Below are 19,753 nucleotides of genomic sequence, written 5' to 3' on the forward strand. Positions count from 1 at the left end.
CTGAGAAATAAATTAAAATATGAGATATGGTAAGAACTTACCCTTGTTATCTCTATTTCTACGAAGTCCATAGGGTTCCACAGGATACCTTGGGGTATAGGTGTGACGTCAGTCGCAGGGCACCAAAGAGTTAAGCTTTCAGCCTCCCAGGATGCACTAGGTCCCCCTCCTATACCCCGCCCCCGGGCCAAGGCACCTCAGTTAGTTACCAAGCCATAGCCGGAGGAGGAGAAGGAAGAGAGAGAACAAAGATCTGGACACATACAAGAATCACATTCTCACCAGAGGGAGACGGAAAACCGGTGACCAGAGCAAAGCCCATCTGCAGCACAGGTGCGACAGGGCGGGAGTCCTGTGGAACCCTATGGACTTCGTAGAAATAGAGATAACAAGGGTAAGTTCTTACCATATCTCATATTTTCTACTTCAGGGCCCATAGGGTATCCACAGGATACCTTGGGGATGTCCCAAAGCAGTATCCTTTAAGGGTGGGGACGCTCCTGTGCAGAAAGGAGAATCCGCCGCCCGAAGGAAGCATCCTGAGAGGCGAAGGTGTCAAACCTGTAATACCTCACGAAGGTAGCAGCCTTGCAGATCTGAACTGCCGAGGTACCACGTCGAGCTGCCCACGAAGGACCCACAGACCTAGTGGAATGAGCCTTCAGAGAAGGAGGGACCGTTAGGCCTTCATGAAGATAAGCTTCAGAAATAGCCATACGGATCCAGGCTGCCAAAGTTTGCTTTGAAGCAGGCCAACCCTTTTTACAGAAGCCATAGAGGACAACAAAGCGTCCGACTTCCTAAACGAAGAAGTGCGGTCAACATAAGTCCTTAAGGCCCGCACAACATCCAAAGAGGCCTCACCCACGGAAAGACCCGGTGAGTTAAAGGCTGGAACAACTATTTCCTCGTTAACATGAAACTGGGAAACAACTTTGGGAAGAAACTCGGGCCGAGTGCGGAGCACTGCCCTGTTCCCATGAAAAACCAAGAAAGGGGGTCTACAAGAAAGAGCCCCTAACTCAGAAACACGTCTGGCCGAAGCAACGGCCAGAAGGAAAACAGTCTTAGCTGTTAGCCATTTAATATCCACTGAGCCCAGCGGTTCAAACGGCGGTCCTTGGAGAGCCCTCAGGACCACAGCCAAATCCCAAGGCGCCACAGGTGGAACAAAGGGCGGCTGAATACGGAGAACACCTTGCATAAAGGTGCGCACATCCGGGATTGTAGCAATCCTACGGTGAAACCAGACAGATAGGGCCGAAACCTGTACCTTCAAAGAAGCAAGGCGAAGCCCATGATCTAGTCCCGCTTGCAGGAAGGCGAGAATCCAAGACAGACGAAACTCCCGCGGTGCATAACCTCTCGGTCGACACCACTGGAAGAACGTATGCCACACGCGATGGTATATCCTCGCGGAAGACGGTTTCCGAGCTTGTAACATGGTACGCACCACAGAGCTGGAAAACCCCCGGGACCTCAGCATGGCCGTCTCAACAGCCACGCCGCCAAAGACAGCCGAGTCAGGTCCGGGTGAAGACAAGGACCCTGAGACAGAAGGTCCGGTCGTAGCGGCAACCGCAGAGGACTGTCTACGGACAGACCCTGAAGGTCTGAGAACCAGTGCCGTCTGGGCCACGCGGGAGCTATCAACAGGAGCGTCCCTCCTTCCTGTTTGAATTTCCGGATTACCCGTGGAAGAAGGGAGACCGGAGGGAACAGGTATGCGAACCTGAACGTCCACCGGACGGACAGAGCATCCATCAGAGACGCCCCTTCGTCTCTTGTGCGAGACCCGTACACCGGCAACTTGTTGTTGTGCCGGGACGCCATGAGGTCGATTTCTGGAAGACCCCACCTGTCCACCAGTAGTTGAAAAACGTCCGGGTGCAGGGACCATTCCCCTGGATGAACGTCCTGGCGACTTAGAAAGTCCGCCTCCCAATTTAGCACTCCCGGGATGAAGACCGCTAATATGGCCGGAAGATTGCGCTCCGCCCAAACCAGGATCCGAGAGACCTCTACGAGAGCCGCCCGACTGCGAGTTCCTCCTTGCCTGTTTATGTAGACCACGGTGGTAGCATTGTCCGACTGGACCTGCACCGGGTGACCCTGGAGAAACCGCTGTGCCTGCAGGAGAGCATTGAAGACCGCACGGAGTTCCAAGATATTTATTGGAAGCTCCGCTTCTGTCGGCGTCCACCTGCCCTGGAACAAGTGTGGACCCGAAACTGCTCCCCAGCCCCGAAGACTGGCGTCCGTTGTCAACAGGACCCAATTTGGAACCCAGAACGGACGTCCCTTGTTGAGGTGGGTCGTCTTTAACCACCACGCAAGGGACAGGCGAACCTCCGGGGTGAGCACAATCGTCTGGAACTTCAGAGACTGAGGCAGCCCGTTCCACTTGGACAGGATCAGGTGCTGCAGAGGTCTGGAGTGAAACTGGGCGTATTCCACCATGTCGAACACCGACACCATGGAGCCCAGTAACCTCATCGCCGAGTGTAAGGACACCCGGCGGCTGTGCAGACAACTGCGCACCCTTGACTGTAAAGCAGAGATCTTGTCCTCCATCACGAGGATCCTTTGCTGTCCCGAGTCCAATAAGGCTCCAAGATGCAGAATCCTCCGAGACGGGATTAGAGTGGACTTCTGCCAGTTGATTAGCCAGCCGTGCCGTTGCAGCAGTGCAATGGTCAGGTCCAAGTGGTGTAACAGGAGCTCTGGAGATCCTGCCACCAATAACAGGTCGTCCAAGTACGGCAACATGCGGACTCCTTGCAGCCGCAGAGAAGCCGCCATGACCGCCATCACCTTGGTGAAAACACGTGGAGTTGTCGCCAGGCCAAAAGGTAACGCCCGAAACTGGAAGTGGTCGCTGCGGATTGCAAACCGAAGGAACTCTTGATGGCGCAAAAGAATAGGGACATGCAGGTAAGCGTCCTGTATGTCCAATGACACCATGTAGTCCCCAGGTTCCAGCGCCAGAATGATGGACCGTAGGGTCTCCATCCGAAACTTCGGGACCCGCAAAGACTTGTTGAGTGCTTTGAGGTTGAGAATCGGACGATATGACCCATTGGGTTTCTGTACCAAAAATAGATTTGAATAGAAACCCTGGCCCCTCTGGGAGAATGGAACAGGCACTATAACTCCAGCCTGGAGCATAGTGTGCAATACCTTCCGCAGCTCCGTAGCCTTGTTCCGGTCTGATGGTAGACCCGTGGTGAAGAATCGAGCCGGGGGTCTGTGCCGGAAGGAGAGGGCGTACCCGTGGGAGACCACCTCCAGAACCCAAGTGTCTGTCGTAGTGAACGACCAACACCGGGAGAACTGCAGCAGGCAGCCTCCCACCCTGGGATCCCCCAAGGGGAGACCCGGACCGTCAGGCCGCAGGCTTGTCATCTGGCTTGGGGGCCGGACGTCTGGTACTCCATGCCTGTTTCCGGGGCTTGACCGATTTCTTAGGGCCAGCCTGTCGAGGAAACGACTGTGGTTTGGGCCTGCCCTGGGCCCTAGATGACCGAAAGGACGATGGTCCAGAACCAGAAGGAGCAGCGGCCGACGGGAGACAAGCAGATTTGGCTGCCGCCAGCGTGGCCACAATCTTATCCAGATCCGGACCGAAAAGAACTTCTCCGGTAAACGGCAACGCTTCCAGACCTTTCTTGGAATCTGCGTCCGCCTTCCAGGATCGCAGTCACAAGGTGCGACGAGCAGCTACCGCTGCTGAAGAAATTCTAGACACCAGAGTACTAATGTCTAGAGCCGCCTCGTTGATGTAGGTGGCCGAATCACGGAGATTGCCAATCAACTCCGCCTGTTCGGCCGGACAGTCGGATTCAAAAGAAGCCTCTAATGAATCCGCCCAGCGCTCCATCGCTCTGGCAACCCAGCAAATGGCCATAGCCGGCCGTGCTGCCCCCCCTGCAAGGGAATAAGCGGACTTCAGGCAGATTTCTACCTTGCGGTCCGTAGCATCCTTAAGGGAGGACATGGATGGCATCGGCAATGTGGCACTATGGACAAGACGGGTCACGTGAGAATCCACCTGTGAAGGGGATTCCCACTTAGCAAAATAATTATCCGCGAACGGATAAGCCACCGCCAGGCGTCTCTGCGGCTGGTATCTTTTGCCAGGTTGTTTCCACGCCTCCTCTAAATGGTCCACCAACTGACCCGAAAGAGGAAAGACTGTGGCATCGCCCTTCACATCTTTGAAAAAGGCATACTTAGATTTAGCCGCTGGGGGAACTTCGTCCTCAATCACCAAGGCTGTGCGGACCGCCCGAATAAGTCCAGGAATATATACTTTGGACTTAGCATCAGCGTCCTTAGTATGGAGAGGTTCCTGATCGTAAGGATCCAGAATCTCCCCATCATCAGACGTCCCTTCGTCATCCTCATAAGGAGCGGACAGAGACGCTACCGGCCTTTTATGAGGCCACATCACAGACTCCCCTTGCAACACATCCGACAAGTGCTGTACAGAACTCGTCAGGGAGTTAACCCACGCTGGCTCCTGAGAACCCGGGAGCGGGGAATAGGGAGACTGTGGGGTACCACCAACTGTCGTGGGAACCCCTGCATGGGTGACGACACCACAGACTGCTGGGACAAACCCATCGGAGTAAACGCGGGCTGCGGAGCTAACTGGCCCACTAAAGCTGTTAACGCCTGAGCGAAACAAGCCCAGGGCGGCTCCTGTACCGGTGCTGTAACCGTAATAGGCCGCGCCATGGACAAACACTGCCGGCAAAGGCCCTCCGCGCTACCCTCCCCCTCCGCTAACGGTACTTTGCACGTGGTACACTGTAGCTGGAGGGGAAAATCACTTTCAGACATGATGGCACCACGTATGTGACCTCTCTCACCAATTAAGTATTAAATAGGCGAGAGACCACCCTGCAGCACCGCACCGCAAGGGCTTTAGCAGAAAGAACAGGGACAGTAATAAAGCTGACAGTTTAGAGAAGAAAAGTTACAGGCAGCGCTAGCACAGTCACATACAATGCAGAGAAATAACAATTCCTGCACTAACAGCGCTGATCACTCAACTACACAGACACAGGGCCTGGTAGGACACAGCGCTGCATACACAGACCTGAGCCACAGCGGAGGAGAGGTATGCGGGGGGACCCAGACCACGATGCTTCCTTCCAGACTTCCAGCAGCGTTCACCATGCGTTGCAGAGAAGATGGCCGCCGAGGAGCAGAGAGAAGCTGGCCTGGGGGAGGAGCGCTGACACAGGACCAGTCAGCACAGTGCAGAGAGGGCTGTGTGCAGCGGGGGAGGCACCGGCTGTGAGACAGGGAAGGCGCGCTCCCCTGGCATGCATTTAACCCCTGGGACGCCGCAGCGCTACCGCTCTGCTGCGGTCCGCTGTCCCAGGGGGTAGTGGAAGCGCAGGTTGGTCGCCTGGCTCCACGCTGCAGCCAGTCCCCAGGGAGCCCCCTGCCTGGGGACTTAGGACCATGTGATCAGCGGGGACCCACTGCGGGACCCCGCTGCTTACCTCTGTCCCCCTTGAATCCGGCCATGGTCCGGAGCATCTGGGGTCACCGCTAGCTGTGACCCCAGACGCCCACCAGCATCCCCGGATCAGTACCGGCGTTCTGGTACCGGCGGGGTGTAGGGAAGACAGCATGGACGTCAGGACTGACTGTCCATGCTGTTCATCCAGATGTGCAGCCACAGCTGCATGAAGAAAAAGCTTCAGGGGCTCTTCTAGCCCCCACTCCAACAGGTGCACCCGACTCCGGCCGGGCACCAAACTAAACTGAGGTGCCTTGGCCCGGGGGCGGGGTATAGGAGGGGGACCTAGTGCATCCTGGGAGGCTGAAAGCTTAACTCTTTGGTGCCCTGCGACTGACGTCACACCTATACCCCAAGGTATCCTGTGGATACCCTATGGACCCTGAAGTAGAAATAATTTTACTGTATAAATGATTAAAATAAGTGTCTGAAGACTTGTCCAGAGTATGGAAGCTGCTATAAATCTTATATCACGTTGTAACTTTAGGTGAGTACTGGGACCCTTTTTCCTCTGTACCGGCACCCTTTTTCCTCTGTATAGTATCGGTACCTTTATACAAGGAAAAAAAAGCGCTGGTACCCATTGGTATACCTATAATGGGTGCAGGGTGTGCGATTTGGGCACCCCTGGACCTCTTGATCCAGGGGGACCCACACCGCACCCCCTGCACCCATAAAATTATTATACTTAGCTCTCCGGAGTCCCGCATCGGCTGGTTCTGCAGACTGAAATCATCGAGAAAATTACGCAGCTGCCATTTTCTCGGTGATATGTGCATGCGCACTAGAGATGTCTCCAGGAACATAGCGCGAGCGCCGGAGATCTGCACATGCTCTATAGACTCTGGCTCAAAGCCAGAATATACTGCATTGCCGGAGAGGAGGGGGCCCGCATGGAGACATCTCTAGGAGGGGGCTCCTGCACACGAGCCCCCTCCTCTCTTAAAAACCCTTGCTGTACCAAATATTTTCAATAATGGGAGCCTGTTTCTCTGTGGATTAAGCAAGAGCCCAGGACTCGGTAAAGGAGTCAGATCTATGGAGAATCTGGTGTCTTGCAGGTCATACTATCAGAACCAGTGGAACCAGGAGACATTAATATTACAATGCTCTGCTCTCTTTTACTCACAATCCAGCCTCCTCCATCAGTGGTCATGTCACAGAACACGGGCACACTCTGACTCAGATCGTCATTTATGTAGAGGGTGTATACTCCGTTCTGCGTGTCGCCATTCAGTAAATGCTGTGCACAGTCCTGGGGATGGGAGAACACTCTTCCACCTGAGCAGAGATATAGGATGGGTTAAGTCTACAAATATACATTTCCAATGTCCTGTTAAACTTTCAGTACATAATAAGGTGCACACAAAAAAACCTCCATGAACACAAGTGAGAGTTGCTCTTAGAGATACTGCAAGCTTTAAAATACTCATGTAACCAGGACCGGAGGAGGCGGTGCTCACCTCCCTCAAAAAAGGGCACCCATCCCCTCTCATAGAGACAGCACCTCAACCCCTACTGCTGCTTACTGTACCTTAGCAAATGGAAGGAGTGGGAGTGACATTCTGTGCTACTTTCAGTATGGCAATGTGGCACTGTACAGCCATGGCCAAAAGTTTTTGAGAATGACACAAGATTTGGTTTTCACAAAGTTTGCTGCTTCAGTGTTTTTAGACCTTTTTGTCAGATGTTACTATGGTATACTGAAGTAAAATTAAAAGCATTTCATAAGTGTCGAAGACTTTTATTGACAATTACATTAAGTTTATGCAAAGAGTCAATATGTGCAGTGTTGACCCTTCTTTTTCAAGACCTCTGCAATTCGCCCTGGCATGCTGTCTATCAACTTCTGGGGCACATACTGCCTGATGGCCACCCATTCGTGCCTAATCAATGCTTGGAGTTTGTCACAATTTGTGGGGTTTTGTTTGTCCACCCGCATCTTGAGGATTGACCACAAGTTCTCAATGGGATTAAGGTCTGGGGAGTTTCCTGGCCATGGACCCAAACTTTCGATGTTTTGTTCCACGAGCCACTTAGTAATCAGTTTTGCCTTATGGCAAGGTGCTCCATCATGCTGGAAAAGGCATTGTCCGTCACCAAACTGTTCTTGGATGGTTGGGAGGTTTTCTCTTGGAGGATGTTTTGGTACCATCTTTATTCATGGGTGTGTTCTCAAAACTGTGAGTGAGCCCACTCCCGTGGCTGAGAAGCAACCCCACACATGAATGGTCTCAGGATGCTTTACTGTTGGCATGACACAGGACTGATGGTAGCGCTCACCTTTCCTTCTCCGGACAAGAATTTTTCCAGATGCCCCAAACAATCTGAAAGGGGATTCATCAGAGAAAATAACTTAACCCCAGTCCTTAGCAGTCCAATCCCTGTACCTTTTGAAGAAAATCAGTCTGTCCCTGATGTTTTTCCTGGAGAGAAGTGGCTTCATTGCTGCCCTTCTTGACACCAGAGCATCCTCCAAAAGTCTTGCAGTGTAAAAATAGAGCTGACCAGTATTTGTGGGCTACATACAAAATCAGCCAGTATTTACCCTGCATTCAAAAACATAAATGTATTTGCACCCCTTGCAACAATGTTTGTTCTAAAGCTGGGTACACACTTACCAATGTGTGTACCCAGCAATGTGAAGCCCGATGAGCCAACATATCGGGTGGCTGGTAGACATTACACGATCCGGTGCCCCGACCATCCGTTATGTTGGGCATCGCCTCCGTTTACCTGCCTGGCGTCGGCAGCTAGGTCGTTCTGTCGGCCCTACGTGCAGGCCGACGGAACGAACCCGATGGATGCCCTGCGGGAGCACGCATAGTCATCCATAGTGGGTACACATTTGCCGATGTGGACGATATATAGGCCTGACCTACCAGATCGGGCGACCTATCGTCTAATGTATACCCACCTTAACTGTAAAGCTTACTTGCTTTGCTCCCAACTCAGAATCAGCCCCATAATTAATATATAACCCCAGAGAATAATAACAGATGGTGATAATTGCATTCAGTGCAATTGGTCAATAATAACAAATAGTGACACGTACTATGTCAAAAAATCCATGGACAACTCTTTAAAACCTGGGGCAGTTTCTGGAAATTAGACACAACTATGTGGCAGGTGTTTTTCCAATGTTAAACCATATTGACTGGCAGATCGTAATCTAAAGACCCCCTTCAAGGTTTCCATAACATCATTGAAAACACATGCAAATAGGATAATAATAATAATAATAATGATACGTTGTAGCATAAAGTGTATCCCAGCATGTAATCACATTTCACAAGACGCTTTTTATCAATATACCTGAAAACGTCTGAAGCGCAGATTTATTGTACAGTGCTTAACCAGAGTAGTCCTTAGGGAATGTCCGTAAGACAAGAGATGACAGCCAGTGTGTACAAGCATATGTTAGATAGATGATGAAGTCAATGAGGTACACTGACCTGTAGTGAACTTTGTGTGAGTGATGGTACTTCGTTCTCCATCCTGTACTGACAGAATGGTGACATTGTATTCAGTGCTCTCCAGCAGACCCTCCAGGCGGATCCATGAGTCTTCGGCATCCACAATCAGTTCCTAAAAGTAAATGGCAGGTGAGTAGTACAGTGTACAGTAGTATATTTATACCAAATCTTTCTGCTACTCTGTATCTAAGAATTAACCTCCTGACTGGCTGAAAATTGGAATGTTTCAAAACCAAAGTCTACCAAAGCTTCTAAAGAGGACTAGTGGAGAAGTTGACCAGAGCAACCAATCAGGTTACAGCTATAGTTTACAGAATGTACCCAGGGTTGGTCTGGCCCACAGGGTTACAGGGTAAGTCACCCCCTCCTCTAGGTGTTATGCACTAAATTGTACATTGTTACTCTATTATAGGGCCAGTTTCCTTGTGGAGAAGGACCACTGATAAACATAATTTCTTGGTTTGCTTCTATTGAAGGTACATCTAAATTTACCTAATGGTTAGCCAAGCAACTGTGGTGGCTGGCCACACACCCAGGTTGATGATCACACCCTTTAAGCATGGGCCCCTATCACTGCATTGCCCCCGGTGGACCCTTTATGCCTCAGTCTGACACTGAATGTACTGGATAAATGCTAGCTAGAAGCTGATTGGCTGCTTCTGGGCTTGACACATTTCTCCCATAAGAAATACTGGGACATATTATTCAGTTAGCAACAGTGCTTGTTGTCGCATGACAAGGGTTATCACTGGTGACAGCTAATGCTATTAAACAAGTACCTTAAACAATACCTATTCTATTAGCATCAACTCAGGATCAAAACCCCTAAAAATACTTTATTCATAGAACACTATGGGGTATATTTACTAAAATGCGGGTTTTTAGAAGTGGAGTTGTTGCCCATAGCAACCAAGCAAATTCTACCTGTTATCTTCTAGAAGCTGACAGATAACTAGAATATAATTGGTTACTATGGGCAACAACTCCACTTCTAAAAACCCCCACTGTAGTAAATACTGTATACCCCTATGATCATTTCCTAACCTCCGACATGTAGTAACCTTGAACACTCACCTTTCTGGTGCCATTGGTAGATTTGTACGTCAAAATGTAGTTTTCAATAGCAGAGACAGGCGGCACCCATGACACTAGAGCACTTGTTCTGGTCACCTCGGTCGCCGTGAAGTTTGTGGGGGGATCCAAAACTAATGCAGAATAAAATGGGATTACTGTTTTAGTCCTTCTGTGCATGAATTAAATTATTATATAAATAATAATTTAAATTTAAAAAAAAAAAAACTTAAAGGATACAGTATCTGATATAGTTGTTTACACACACTGTTTAGAATAGTGTATGTAGGATTGCCAGAGCCAATTTCCTATTGCTGGGTACACACTGATAGATATATTGGCCGTTCCATTGAATGGTTGATATATCTATAGTGCCTGGGTGGGTGTCTACACCCGATATGTCTGTGAACAACGTTGGTCACAGACATATCGGATTGGGCCTGCAAGCGCAGCTAATGAGACGATCCACCCATCACCCGTACACTTGCTGCAGCCTGAGACCCAGCGGTGATTGACATTTCAACTGGGTGGGCAATTTAAATGCCAACCCAGTTGTGATGTCATCACTGACGGCGCAGACACACATCGGCAAAATGACTGGTAAGTGTGCACGCTCTTACCAATCGTTAGATAGGTCAGTAGGACCCATCGACCTAGTGTGTACCTAGCTTTAGGCCAACAGAATATTTCCCAACCACTCCAGATAAATATTGTAGTACAGTATGTTATAATTTAAAACATTTCGTAACAACATATGCCATACAAATTGGATTAACGTTTACTCATTTTATTTAACTTCCTCAACAGTTGCCGTCTGTCTCCTACAAATAGCTGTCATTTTGGTATGTTATTGCCAGCAGACACATTTAAAAAGAGCAGACACAATATAAAAATATACATCACATTTTGCGCACTTTTTGCTATTGCAATTTTGTTCATGAATACTTATGTGGGTGGCAATAAAATTAACACAATTGTTGCAGTTTCTCTATTTAATCATCAAATACACAGGGAAATGCTGTGGGACAAACTTTACTGTGACTAGTAAATGTAAAATATAATATTAAGGATTAATAAACATGATTCTTAGAAAAGTGTACAGTATTATTACAAAGAGAGACTATACAGTAGCAACGTAAGGCACAGTGCCACCTGCTGTCCCTCCAGTATTCTTCATAAGCAATACAAATCTTGCAGCTGTTGTTATACTCATACTTAAAAAAAAACTTGTGTGAGCCTTACATGCTGGTTGATCTTGCCCTCTAAATACAGTCAAATCTAAGCTTATCCTATGAGTAACTTTGACAATTGCCCTATTTAGAGAAAATGTAAGTACATTCATAATACTGTCCCTTAAATATTATATCATTTGTATTGTTTAATGTTAAACATCTTTGGTATAAAGTGGCTGTGTCTCAATGATGTTCCACATTTATGAAAAAAAACTTAATCATATTGCTTTCCAATGCCTAGGTATACAACTTTCCACATAAATGCAAAATCAAGGAGTCAAGGGGTAAGGAAACCCGTGGCTGCATCTCAATATTTATTATGACGTTTATAATGGGAGTCTGTCAGTGGCAGGGTACACCTAGCCAGAGAGGGTAGGGTTTATGCTATTTATGAATTGTCCAAGCTGTTATCTTGCTAAGCATACTATAGACTTCAATTTGTATAGCTCGCAGGATTAGCCATGGACCATATCGGAACTGGGAGGTGCATTATCCATTAAGGGACGTGTATTCCTAGTGGGGGTTGGTGACACCAACCGGGGGAGTGCCCCCCCAGAGCATGTCTAGTTTTTCATAAGCACACAAAAAGGAGTTGTGGTCATGCAAAGTAGGAGCATGGTGATCAGAGACAGAGGGATATTTATCAAAGCATGTAGAGAGATAACTTGGAGAGAGATAAAGTACCAATCAATCAGCTCCTGTCATTTTTCAAACACAGGGGGAGATGTATTACAGCAGCACTTAACGTGCCGCTATAGCGCTTCCTGCTTCGCCTCTTTACCGAGTCGAAGCAGGAAGCACTAACGATGAGACTTATTAACATCTCATTGACTGGAGTGGGGGAGTGATAACTCCCCCCTCCGGCGATCCCCGCTAGAGACCACAGCTCATCAGCCTAGTGCTGATGCTCTGTGTCTCAGTCCTGGCCGGCTCCACTGAGAATGCACGGGATCTCGCAAGTATCGTGAGATACCGCGTGCAGCCCTGGAGCCGGCAGCCCCCGCAGCAAGGACTGCGCTGTCCCTGCTGTGGGGATAGGGCATTGCCAGGCTGCAGCTGTCAACAGCGACAGCTGCAGCTGGCGGAATGGTCAGTAGTACTGACCGTTCATACATAGCCCAGGCTTTCAACGCTGCTATCTTGTAGATAGGAGCGCCGATAATGACAGGGGTGAATAGCACACCTGCCATTTAATGCCCAGCCCCCCAATTATACATGGGGGTTGAAGCGGTATCAGCGCACATAATGTGCGCTGATGCCGCTTCGGCAGTTAATACATCTCCCCCTAGCCTGTAAAGTGACAGGTAGGAGCTGATTATTTGGTACATTATTTATTCTATTTATTATTTATTAACAGTTTCTTATATAGTGCAGCATATTCAGTTGCGCTTTACAATTGGAAACATAAATAGAACAAAACTGGGTAATAACAGACAGATATATAGGTAGGAAGGCCCTGCTCGCAAGCTTACAATCTATAGGGAAATAGGCATTGAGGACCAAGGATAGGTGCTATATATTGCATCCAACCAGAATGCAGAGTTTCTTGGTTGGCTGCATGATCCAGTTACCCAGGAATGTCGGCCAAATATCAGGAGGATGTGAAAGAAAGACGATGTGTGAGGTTATGTGTGGACTGTGAAAGGGGATGTAATTAGATATGGAAGCTATGAAGGTTATGTGGGGGGTTCTGGAATCTGATAAGCTTGCCTGAAGAGGTGAGTTTTCAGGGAACGCTTGAAGAATTGGAGACTAGAGGAAAGTCTTACTGTCCATGGTAAGGCATTCCATTGAGTGGGTGCAGCACGAAGAAAGTCCTGTAACCGTGAATGAGAGCAAGTAATGCGTGGGGATGAGAGACGCAGATTTTGTGCTGAGCAGAGAGGACGGGTTGGGAGATATTTTGAGATGAGTGAAGAGATGTATGTTGGTGTGGTTTGGTTAATGGCCTTATGTGTAAGTAAAAGTATTTTATATTGAATACGGTAGAAAATCGGCAGCCAATGGAGGGACTGACAGAGCGGTGCAGCAGACGATGAACGTTTGGCAAGGAAGATAAGCTTCGCAGCTCTCTCCACTTTATCTCTCTCCAAGCTGTGATAATTGTCCCTACAGTGCTCAACTTCCTGGCAGTTGGAGGAAAAAAAAAACGCTCCTCTGGAATTGGGGAGGTAACCGTATGAGTTTGCAACAAATGTGCATATATTAGTGTGAAAAATAAGATATTGCACAATGCCACACTTATATAGCCAGTGAGATCCCCATAATGGGGAACAATATGGCGATTACTGTTCCCTGATGTTGTATGTGCAGTCATTTTAGAATATTTTTATTTAGCATCACTTTGCAGCATTATGCACATAAATCTATATTTAAATATATATCGTAATAATATGTCCAACTAACACCACCAACCTGACCCGCAGTGATTTGCCACCATTAACTTCACTGCCACTCCATACTTAGGATAGCACAGTCATACAGCAGTTAGGATATATGCATGGTAACATGTCATTTTCCTGTCAATCATTGCAAAACAAGGTAGATTAAATGTCACTTACTATCAGCATATCTATATATATTACCAATTTATTATCTGTTATGTGTCAGAAAACTGGCAGGAAATGGCACAGAGCAGTGAAAATATTGTTTTCTGCATTTACAACTTTCTTTTCACAGCCCAGTGTTCAGCAAACATATCTGGCCACCTCTGCTGCAATAATCCTGATTAATGTCATCATTTTATTTTGCGTAGTTAAAAAATTGCCCACATCAAATTGGGCCTTTAATAATTGCCCAATTTATCGGGTTTTTTTTTTTTTCACCCATTGAAAAAGAATTATCCGCCAGGAGCCTGTCTCATAACAGCCTTATTGCCATTGCAATGAAAGGCAATGTGCTACGGTACATTGAATGTCTTAGCATAGCTTTAATAGTGTGTATCTCAGCAGTGGCTGCCTGATTTCTCAGAGGTGTATTTTCCATGCGTATGAGAGCTATTCTTTTGCTGGAGCAGTAGAACTTTCTTGGTCCATTACAAGGCATTATGGATTCTGACAGTTCTACAATTCCCCTGGTCTGCTGAAAGCCCTGCATAATTCAGCAGAGAAACAGATTTCGTTCCCTGGGCGCTGTAGATTGTGCGGTAAGAGAATTCCTTTTGTTCATTAAGCACTTGACATTATTTAGCACAAAAAGAGCAACCATATTGTAAAACCAGAGCTGATCAAGATAATAACTGTAGAAAATGTTCATTCATTGAGTGACATTACTCACATTAATTAGGACATCAGAATGATTGAGCATTTGTGGGTTACAGTGGTAGAGTGGATATACAGTATGAACATGTGATTTAAAATTGACAAGGTCACCTATACCATACGTGCAGACATTGAAGAACTGCCCTCCAGGTGATGCAGGGGACAGGTCAACAAATTCCGAGTGGGTGGGAGTGATGCAATTGTGCCCACCCACTCATGCGGTTAGTTGTGTGATGATGCTATCTGCCTCCACTAATGTGCAATGGCACAATTTGGTCCGCCACACATTATAGGCATATAGTTGTACCCCCATCTCTGCCATCTGGGAAAATGGAAGACTTTCTTAAGGATGCCCAGAGATCTGTTGGCCTCCCGGGCATTTAGTGAGACTCAGGTGTGGCCGGCAAATAGTGGAGTCTGAACTGCTATTTATGAGGACAGAGCCAGTCAGGGGGTTATTATTATAGGCATAATAGAGCCACTGCTCAACAGTTTGGTTTTTACAATAATACATTTTAGTTGTTGTTAATGACCCTCAAACTTGGATGATGACATTTAAAATTTGTTGTTGTCACTGTTAGAAAAAAACACTTGTAAGCGCACTACACAGTAGTATAAAGCTACACATATTCAGATGTAATAAGGATGGTCCTGGAGTCCCCTCACACTCAAGATTAATTTAAACCATTAAAACCACTTCCTGCTTAGATTTTGGTAACCTGCCTCCAGCTCCCTCTCACTCTTCTCTATCTACTTCAATCTATTATTAAATCTGCTGCCTGTCTCATTTTCTTGAGTCCTGCCATATGGTGTCTGCCTCCCCCCCCTCCCCCCTGTAACCTGTCCTCACCCTAACATATAGAGCCCAGAGCACTCCTCCCATTTCCTACATCTCTGATCTCATTTCCAACCGCATTCCCACCTCCTCTCTCCTCCTCCGACTGCTGCCTCACCCCCACCCTGTACGATTTTCCCATGCTCGCCTCCAGAACTTCACCCAATGTGCCCCCCTACCTCTGAAACTCCCTTCCTTAAGACTCTCTACCAGTCTCCGCAGCTTTAAATGCACCCTAAAAATGCATCTTTTCATTAAAGCTTCTCAGCCCATCTCATAAAACGCCTCTATACCTTCTCACCCTCAAATGGTTCACCCCTTTCCCATAGTATGTAATCTCCCCTCCTGCTCTCCCCATTGCACTATCCCCGTCACCACTGCCCCTCCCCCCCCTTGTCTCTGTTTTTCCCCGTCAGTCACTGTGATTCTGTTTGCTCACCCAGACATTGTGTACAGGATCACTATGTCCTATATAACCTCCCACTCCCTGCATGCTTCTTCAAGCTACAGCGACTTTGAAGGGTGATTTAGGAGAGGAAGGGGCCCTGTGTGCACTTGTAGAGTAGACCCTGGCATTGTGCCAGTCTTCTGTGCAAGCCCAAATCTCCAAGAACATGGCACCCAAACCATGATTTCTGCAGTGCTGCTGTCAGACTCCAGAGATGTAAGTATTAGGTATGGGTGAAGGGAGTGTGTTGTGGACCCATGTGCAGCCTGCACCCATTATAGTCTGTGGTGTTATGCTGTGTTATTCAGCAATTCTTTTATTATTTACTCCCTTGTTACGCCGCTGCAGACTTGTTCTGGTGCCTCAAATAAAAGTTAACAACAATAAGGCTAATCTGAGAAGAATTGTAGGAGTAAAGGTGGAGGGGGGTGTATGTACAGGTGATGTTTGCACTTTTTCACAGAATATACCACCTCCCTGCACACCTGGGGGCACTTCTAGCTTGCAGCAGCGTCCCCCAGAGCAGATAGTAGGCATGAGCTTAGCATACCCTAGGGCAGGGGTGGGGAACATTTTTTCTGCCGAGGGCCACTTTGATATATATAACATTATTTGCGGGCCTGGTGCAGGCCACGCTCCCACCATGTGATGTCACGGGGGCGATACCATAATTGGCGGTGTTTACAGCAATGCCCGGAGCATCCAGAAGATGCTCCGGGGAGCTGTAAGGGCAGCAGTGTAACCATCCGAAGCATCCTAAGGACGCTCCAGGCAGCACTGCTGCATAGATTCTGGCTGCAGGGTGTCATTCTAGGCACCTTGTTAGCCAGATGATGCTAGCAGAAAAAAGCTCAGAGGGCCAAACCAAATGATTCCGGGGGCCTGAGGTTCCCAATCCGTGCCCTAGGGGGATCACATAAGCACAGAGGTGAAGTAGTTTTTGTGCTTCAATAGCCCAAATGTAAAGAATTATTTATCTTACAGCGAATAATCCCCATAAATTGTGCATAGTGTCAAATTTTACATGAGTGTATTATGGTCTCTTTTTGGCAAAATAGTCAGTAGAACTGACTAGAAGTACGGCAGGCAGCAGATGGCGCTGTTGAGCTGCGGCTCAGTTGGCTGATGACAGCTTTATAACAATGAGGGACTCCTGCAGTGCCTTATTGTCTTTAAGGCATGAATATCTCAACAGTTTGTAAAAGCCCAGGGTCCACAGATTGTCACAGACCATCTGTAAACCAGAAAAGACCTACCTGGGGCACGAGATGAAGGGGGAACTCTCTCGTATAAGTGAGGCTTATTTTTAACTTTGGCTTACAATCTTAGTTGCACCACCTTGTTTTTTCTCTATAAAAAATACATTCAATTAATACAGGGCACAATGCAGAGACAAGTAACATGGGCAGCAGTGCCAGAACAGCAGAACAAGAGAAGGGTGCAGAGATGGCCCTAGCCAGTACATTATAATATCTCAGCAGATGCATTCCTTGCACAAGTGAAATCATGTTTTGCTCTTCCTTGCCTACTGTCTTGCAAACTAATTTTAGGGAGCAAAGCTAGGTAGACACTAACCGATATACTGGACAATTTGTCGTTTAGAGGCGAATCGGAACAACAAATTGTCCACACGTCTAGTGTGTATGCACTGTTGGGCGCTCCCATGCGTCGTTTGTCGCATCTTCATTTCTGCCTGCAGTGCAGGCCAGTCTGAGGATCCATCGGATGACACCATGCTTCTGGATGCGGCTGGGGACGATATATTGGGCAGTCGTACACCAGATTGTGCAGTCTGCACTGCGAGAACTCTGTCACTCAGAAGCTGAGAACACACTAGATGATATATTGGATGATTTGTCCTTTTGAGGCGAATCGGAACGACAAATTGTCCACATCGTCCGATGTGTACGCACTGTTGAGAAGATCAAGTGGCCGGCACCATGGTTCTGGATGCGGCAGGGGAACGATACATCGGGTGATCTTACACGAGATCGTGCAGTGTGTACTGACCACTCGATATATATTTGCATCTGCTGTCGCTGGGTACATACATCTTCTAGAGTGTACCTGGCTTAAAGATACATCACTAAAAAGTGTCTACAATGTTGTGAATGAGCCCTAAATGTTATTTTCAAATGTTATCTTTTATGCATTATAGTGATGTGCTTCTAGTGGGTTTTCTAATTAACATATGAGAACTAGGGTGTTCTGAAATAGACTCTTATTTGTCCTATATTTATAGTGCTTTTATTGATTATTAATGTGTACATGTTAAAAGTGGGTTGGTGTGAATGGTATGCAGTCGGGACGCCGGCAGACCTAATCCCGACATCCGGCTTCCTAACTGTCATATCCCGGCAAGGGTCTAAAGACAGGCGTTGATATGCTGACGCCTGTCATTAGACATACGCCAGGAGCCCGACGGGATGCCGGGCACCGAGCGCGGATAGCTACAGTGGGGGAGGGTTAGGTTTAGGGTTTCCAGGGGGGACTTACGGTTAGGCACCCCACCGGGAGGTTAGGTTTAGGCTAGGGGAAGGGGGGGTTAGCATTAGGCACCCCCAGGGGGGACTTAGGGTTAGGCACCCCCCCCCCGGGGGACTTGGGTTTAGGCGGCGGGGAAGGGGGGATTAGGGTTAGGCACTGGGGGGGGAAAGTTAGGGTTAGGCACTTAGAGGGGGGATTAGGGTTAGGCACTTGGGGGTGAGGTTAGGGTTAGGCATCCCTAAGGGAGGGTTAGGGGGTAGAAATAGGTTAGTACAGTATATACTTACCTTTGACGATCGGGATTTCCTCCTCTGTCGGGATGCCGCTGCCGGGATTCCAACCGCCGGGCATGGGTCCGGCGGTAGATCATAACGATTCCGTGTGAATGAACCAGGCACATCTCCTTTGATATATTCGTCACAGTTTTGCTCCTCATCACTTGAGACAAAAGTTGCTAACTTTGGCTAACAATATCCTGAAACCAAACCCTTCTGTAATCACCATGGCTGTAATTGTCTTCCCCTTGCACTGGTGCTGATTGCTATTTGTGATATTACTATGATCTGTACAGTAGCCTGCCCGTCTGACTGAAGCACACTCATCTAATGTGATCACTTGGATCTGGACACATTTAACTTAAAGCAGCAATACCCTTTGCTTCCTTGCGATTTGCGAAGCCCGGGAACTGCATCCGGAAATAGGGTTCCAAGGGGCAGGTCTGTTTCTGTATTATAGACCCTGTAGATGTTTATCATGTAACACTTTAAATAGGCTGCTGAGATAGATGTGAGTGGGAAGACCAATAGGAAGCTGTAATCCCCATGCATGTGATCCTTATTGGTCCATACAGCAACTTTACCACCACACAGCCCAACCCACGGTTTCTGCTGCAACGTTTATATGAATGATGGAGCACCAGGGAAAACAGCCGCATGGAGCAGCCATTGAGGCACAGGTGAGGGGAGCGGACCGGTACAAGGTGCTCTGCTCTTTTCCACACTACCCTAGAATGCAAATTTAAGTCCTTCTTTTGGAAAAAAGAAAACATTCCTTTCCACATCAAATTTCCTTTACCTAGATATCAAACTGTAAATCCATGGTCTAAATCAGTGGTTCTCAAACTCGGTCCTCAGGACCCCACACAGTTCACGTTTTGCAGGTCACCCAGCAGGTGCACAGGAGTAATCATTACTCACTGACACATTTTAAAAGGTCCACAGGTGGAGCTAATTATTTTACCTGATTCAGTGTGGAGACATGGAAAACATGCACTGTTTGGGGTCCTGAGGACCGAGTTTGAGAACCTGTGGTCTAAATAGACTACTAAACCCCCTTATTAACAATTAATACTAGTAACTGTTTTGGTCACATATTTTATAAGCAATGGTACACACAATGTGAAATATCA

At 47.7% G+C, this 19,753-nt stretch overlaps 1 protein-coding gene across 2 annotated transcripts in view; it reads right to left on the reverse strand.

Annotated features, from left to right (window-relative positions):
- Positions 1 to 19,753, reverse strand: part of TNR (tenascin R) — a 459,197-nt gene that overhangs the window by 43,252 nt on the left and 396,192 nt on the right. For both annotated transcript variants that reach the window (XM_088461904.1, XM_088461903.1), the window contains exons 16-18: positions 10,087 to 10,217; positions 8,992 to 9,124; positions 6,666 to 6,817 (exon numbers count right to left, since the gene is read on the reverse strand). In XM_088461904.1, coding sequence (XP_088318030.1) covers positions 6,666 to 6,817; positions 8,992 to 9,124; positions 10,087 to 10,217 — 416 coding nt within the window. The remainder of the gene's footprint in view (positions 1 to 6,665; positions 6,818 to 8,991; positions 9,125 to 10,086; positions 10,218 to 19,753) is intronic.

The sequence above is a fragment of the Taudactylus pleione genome, unplaced genomic scaffold, assembly GCF_031769625.1.
Source record: "Taudactylus pleione unplaced genomic scaffold, aTauple2 ptg001123l, whole genome shotgun sequence".
Classification (NCBI taxonomy): Eukaryota; Metazoa; Chordata; class Amphibia; order Anura; family Myobatrachidae; genus Taudactylus; species Taudactylus pleione.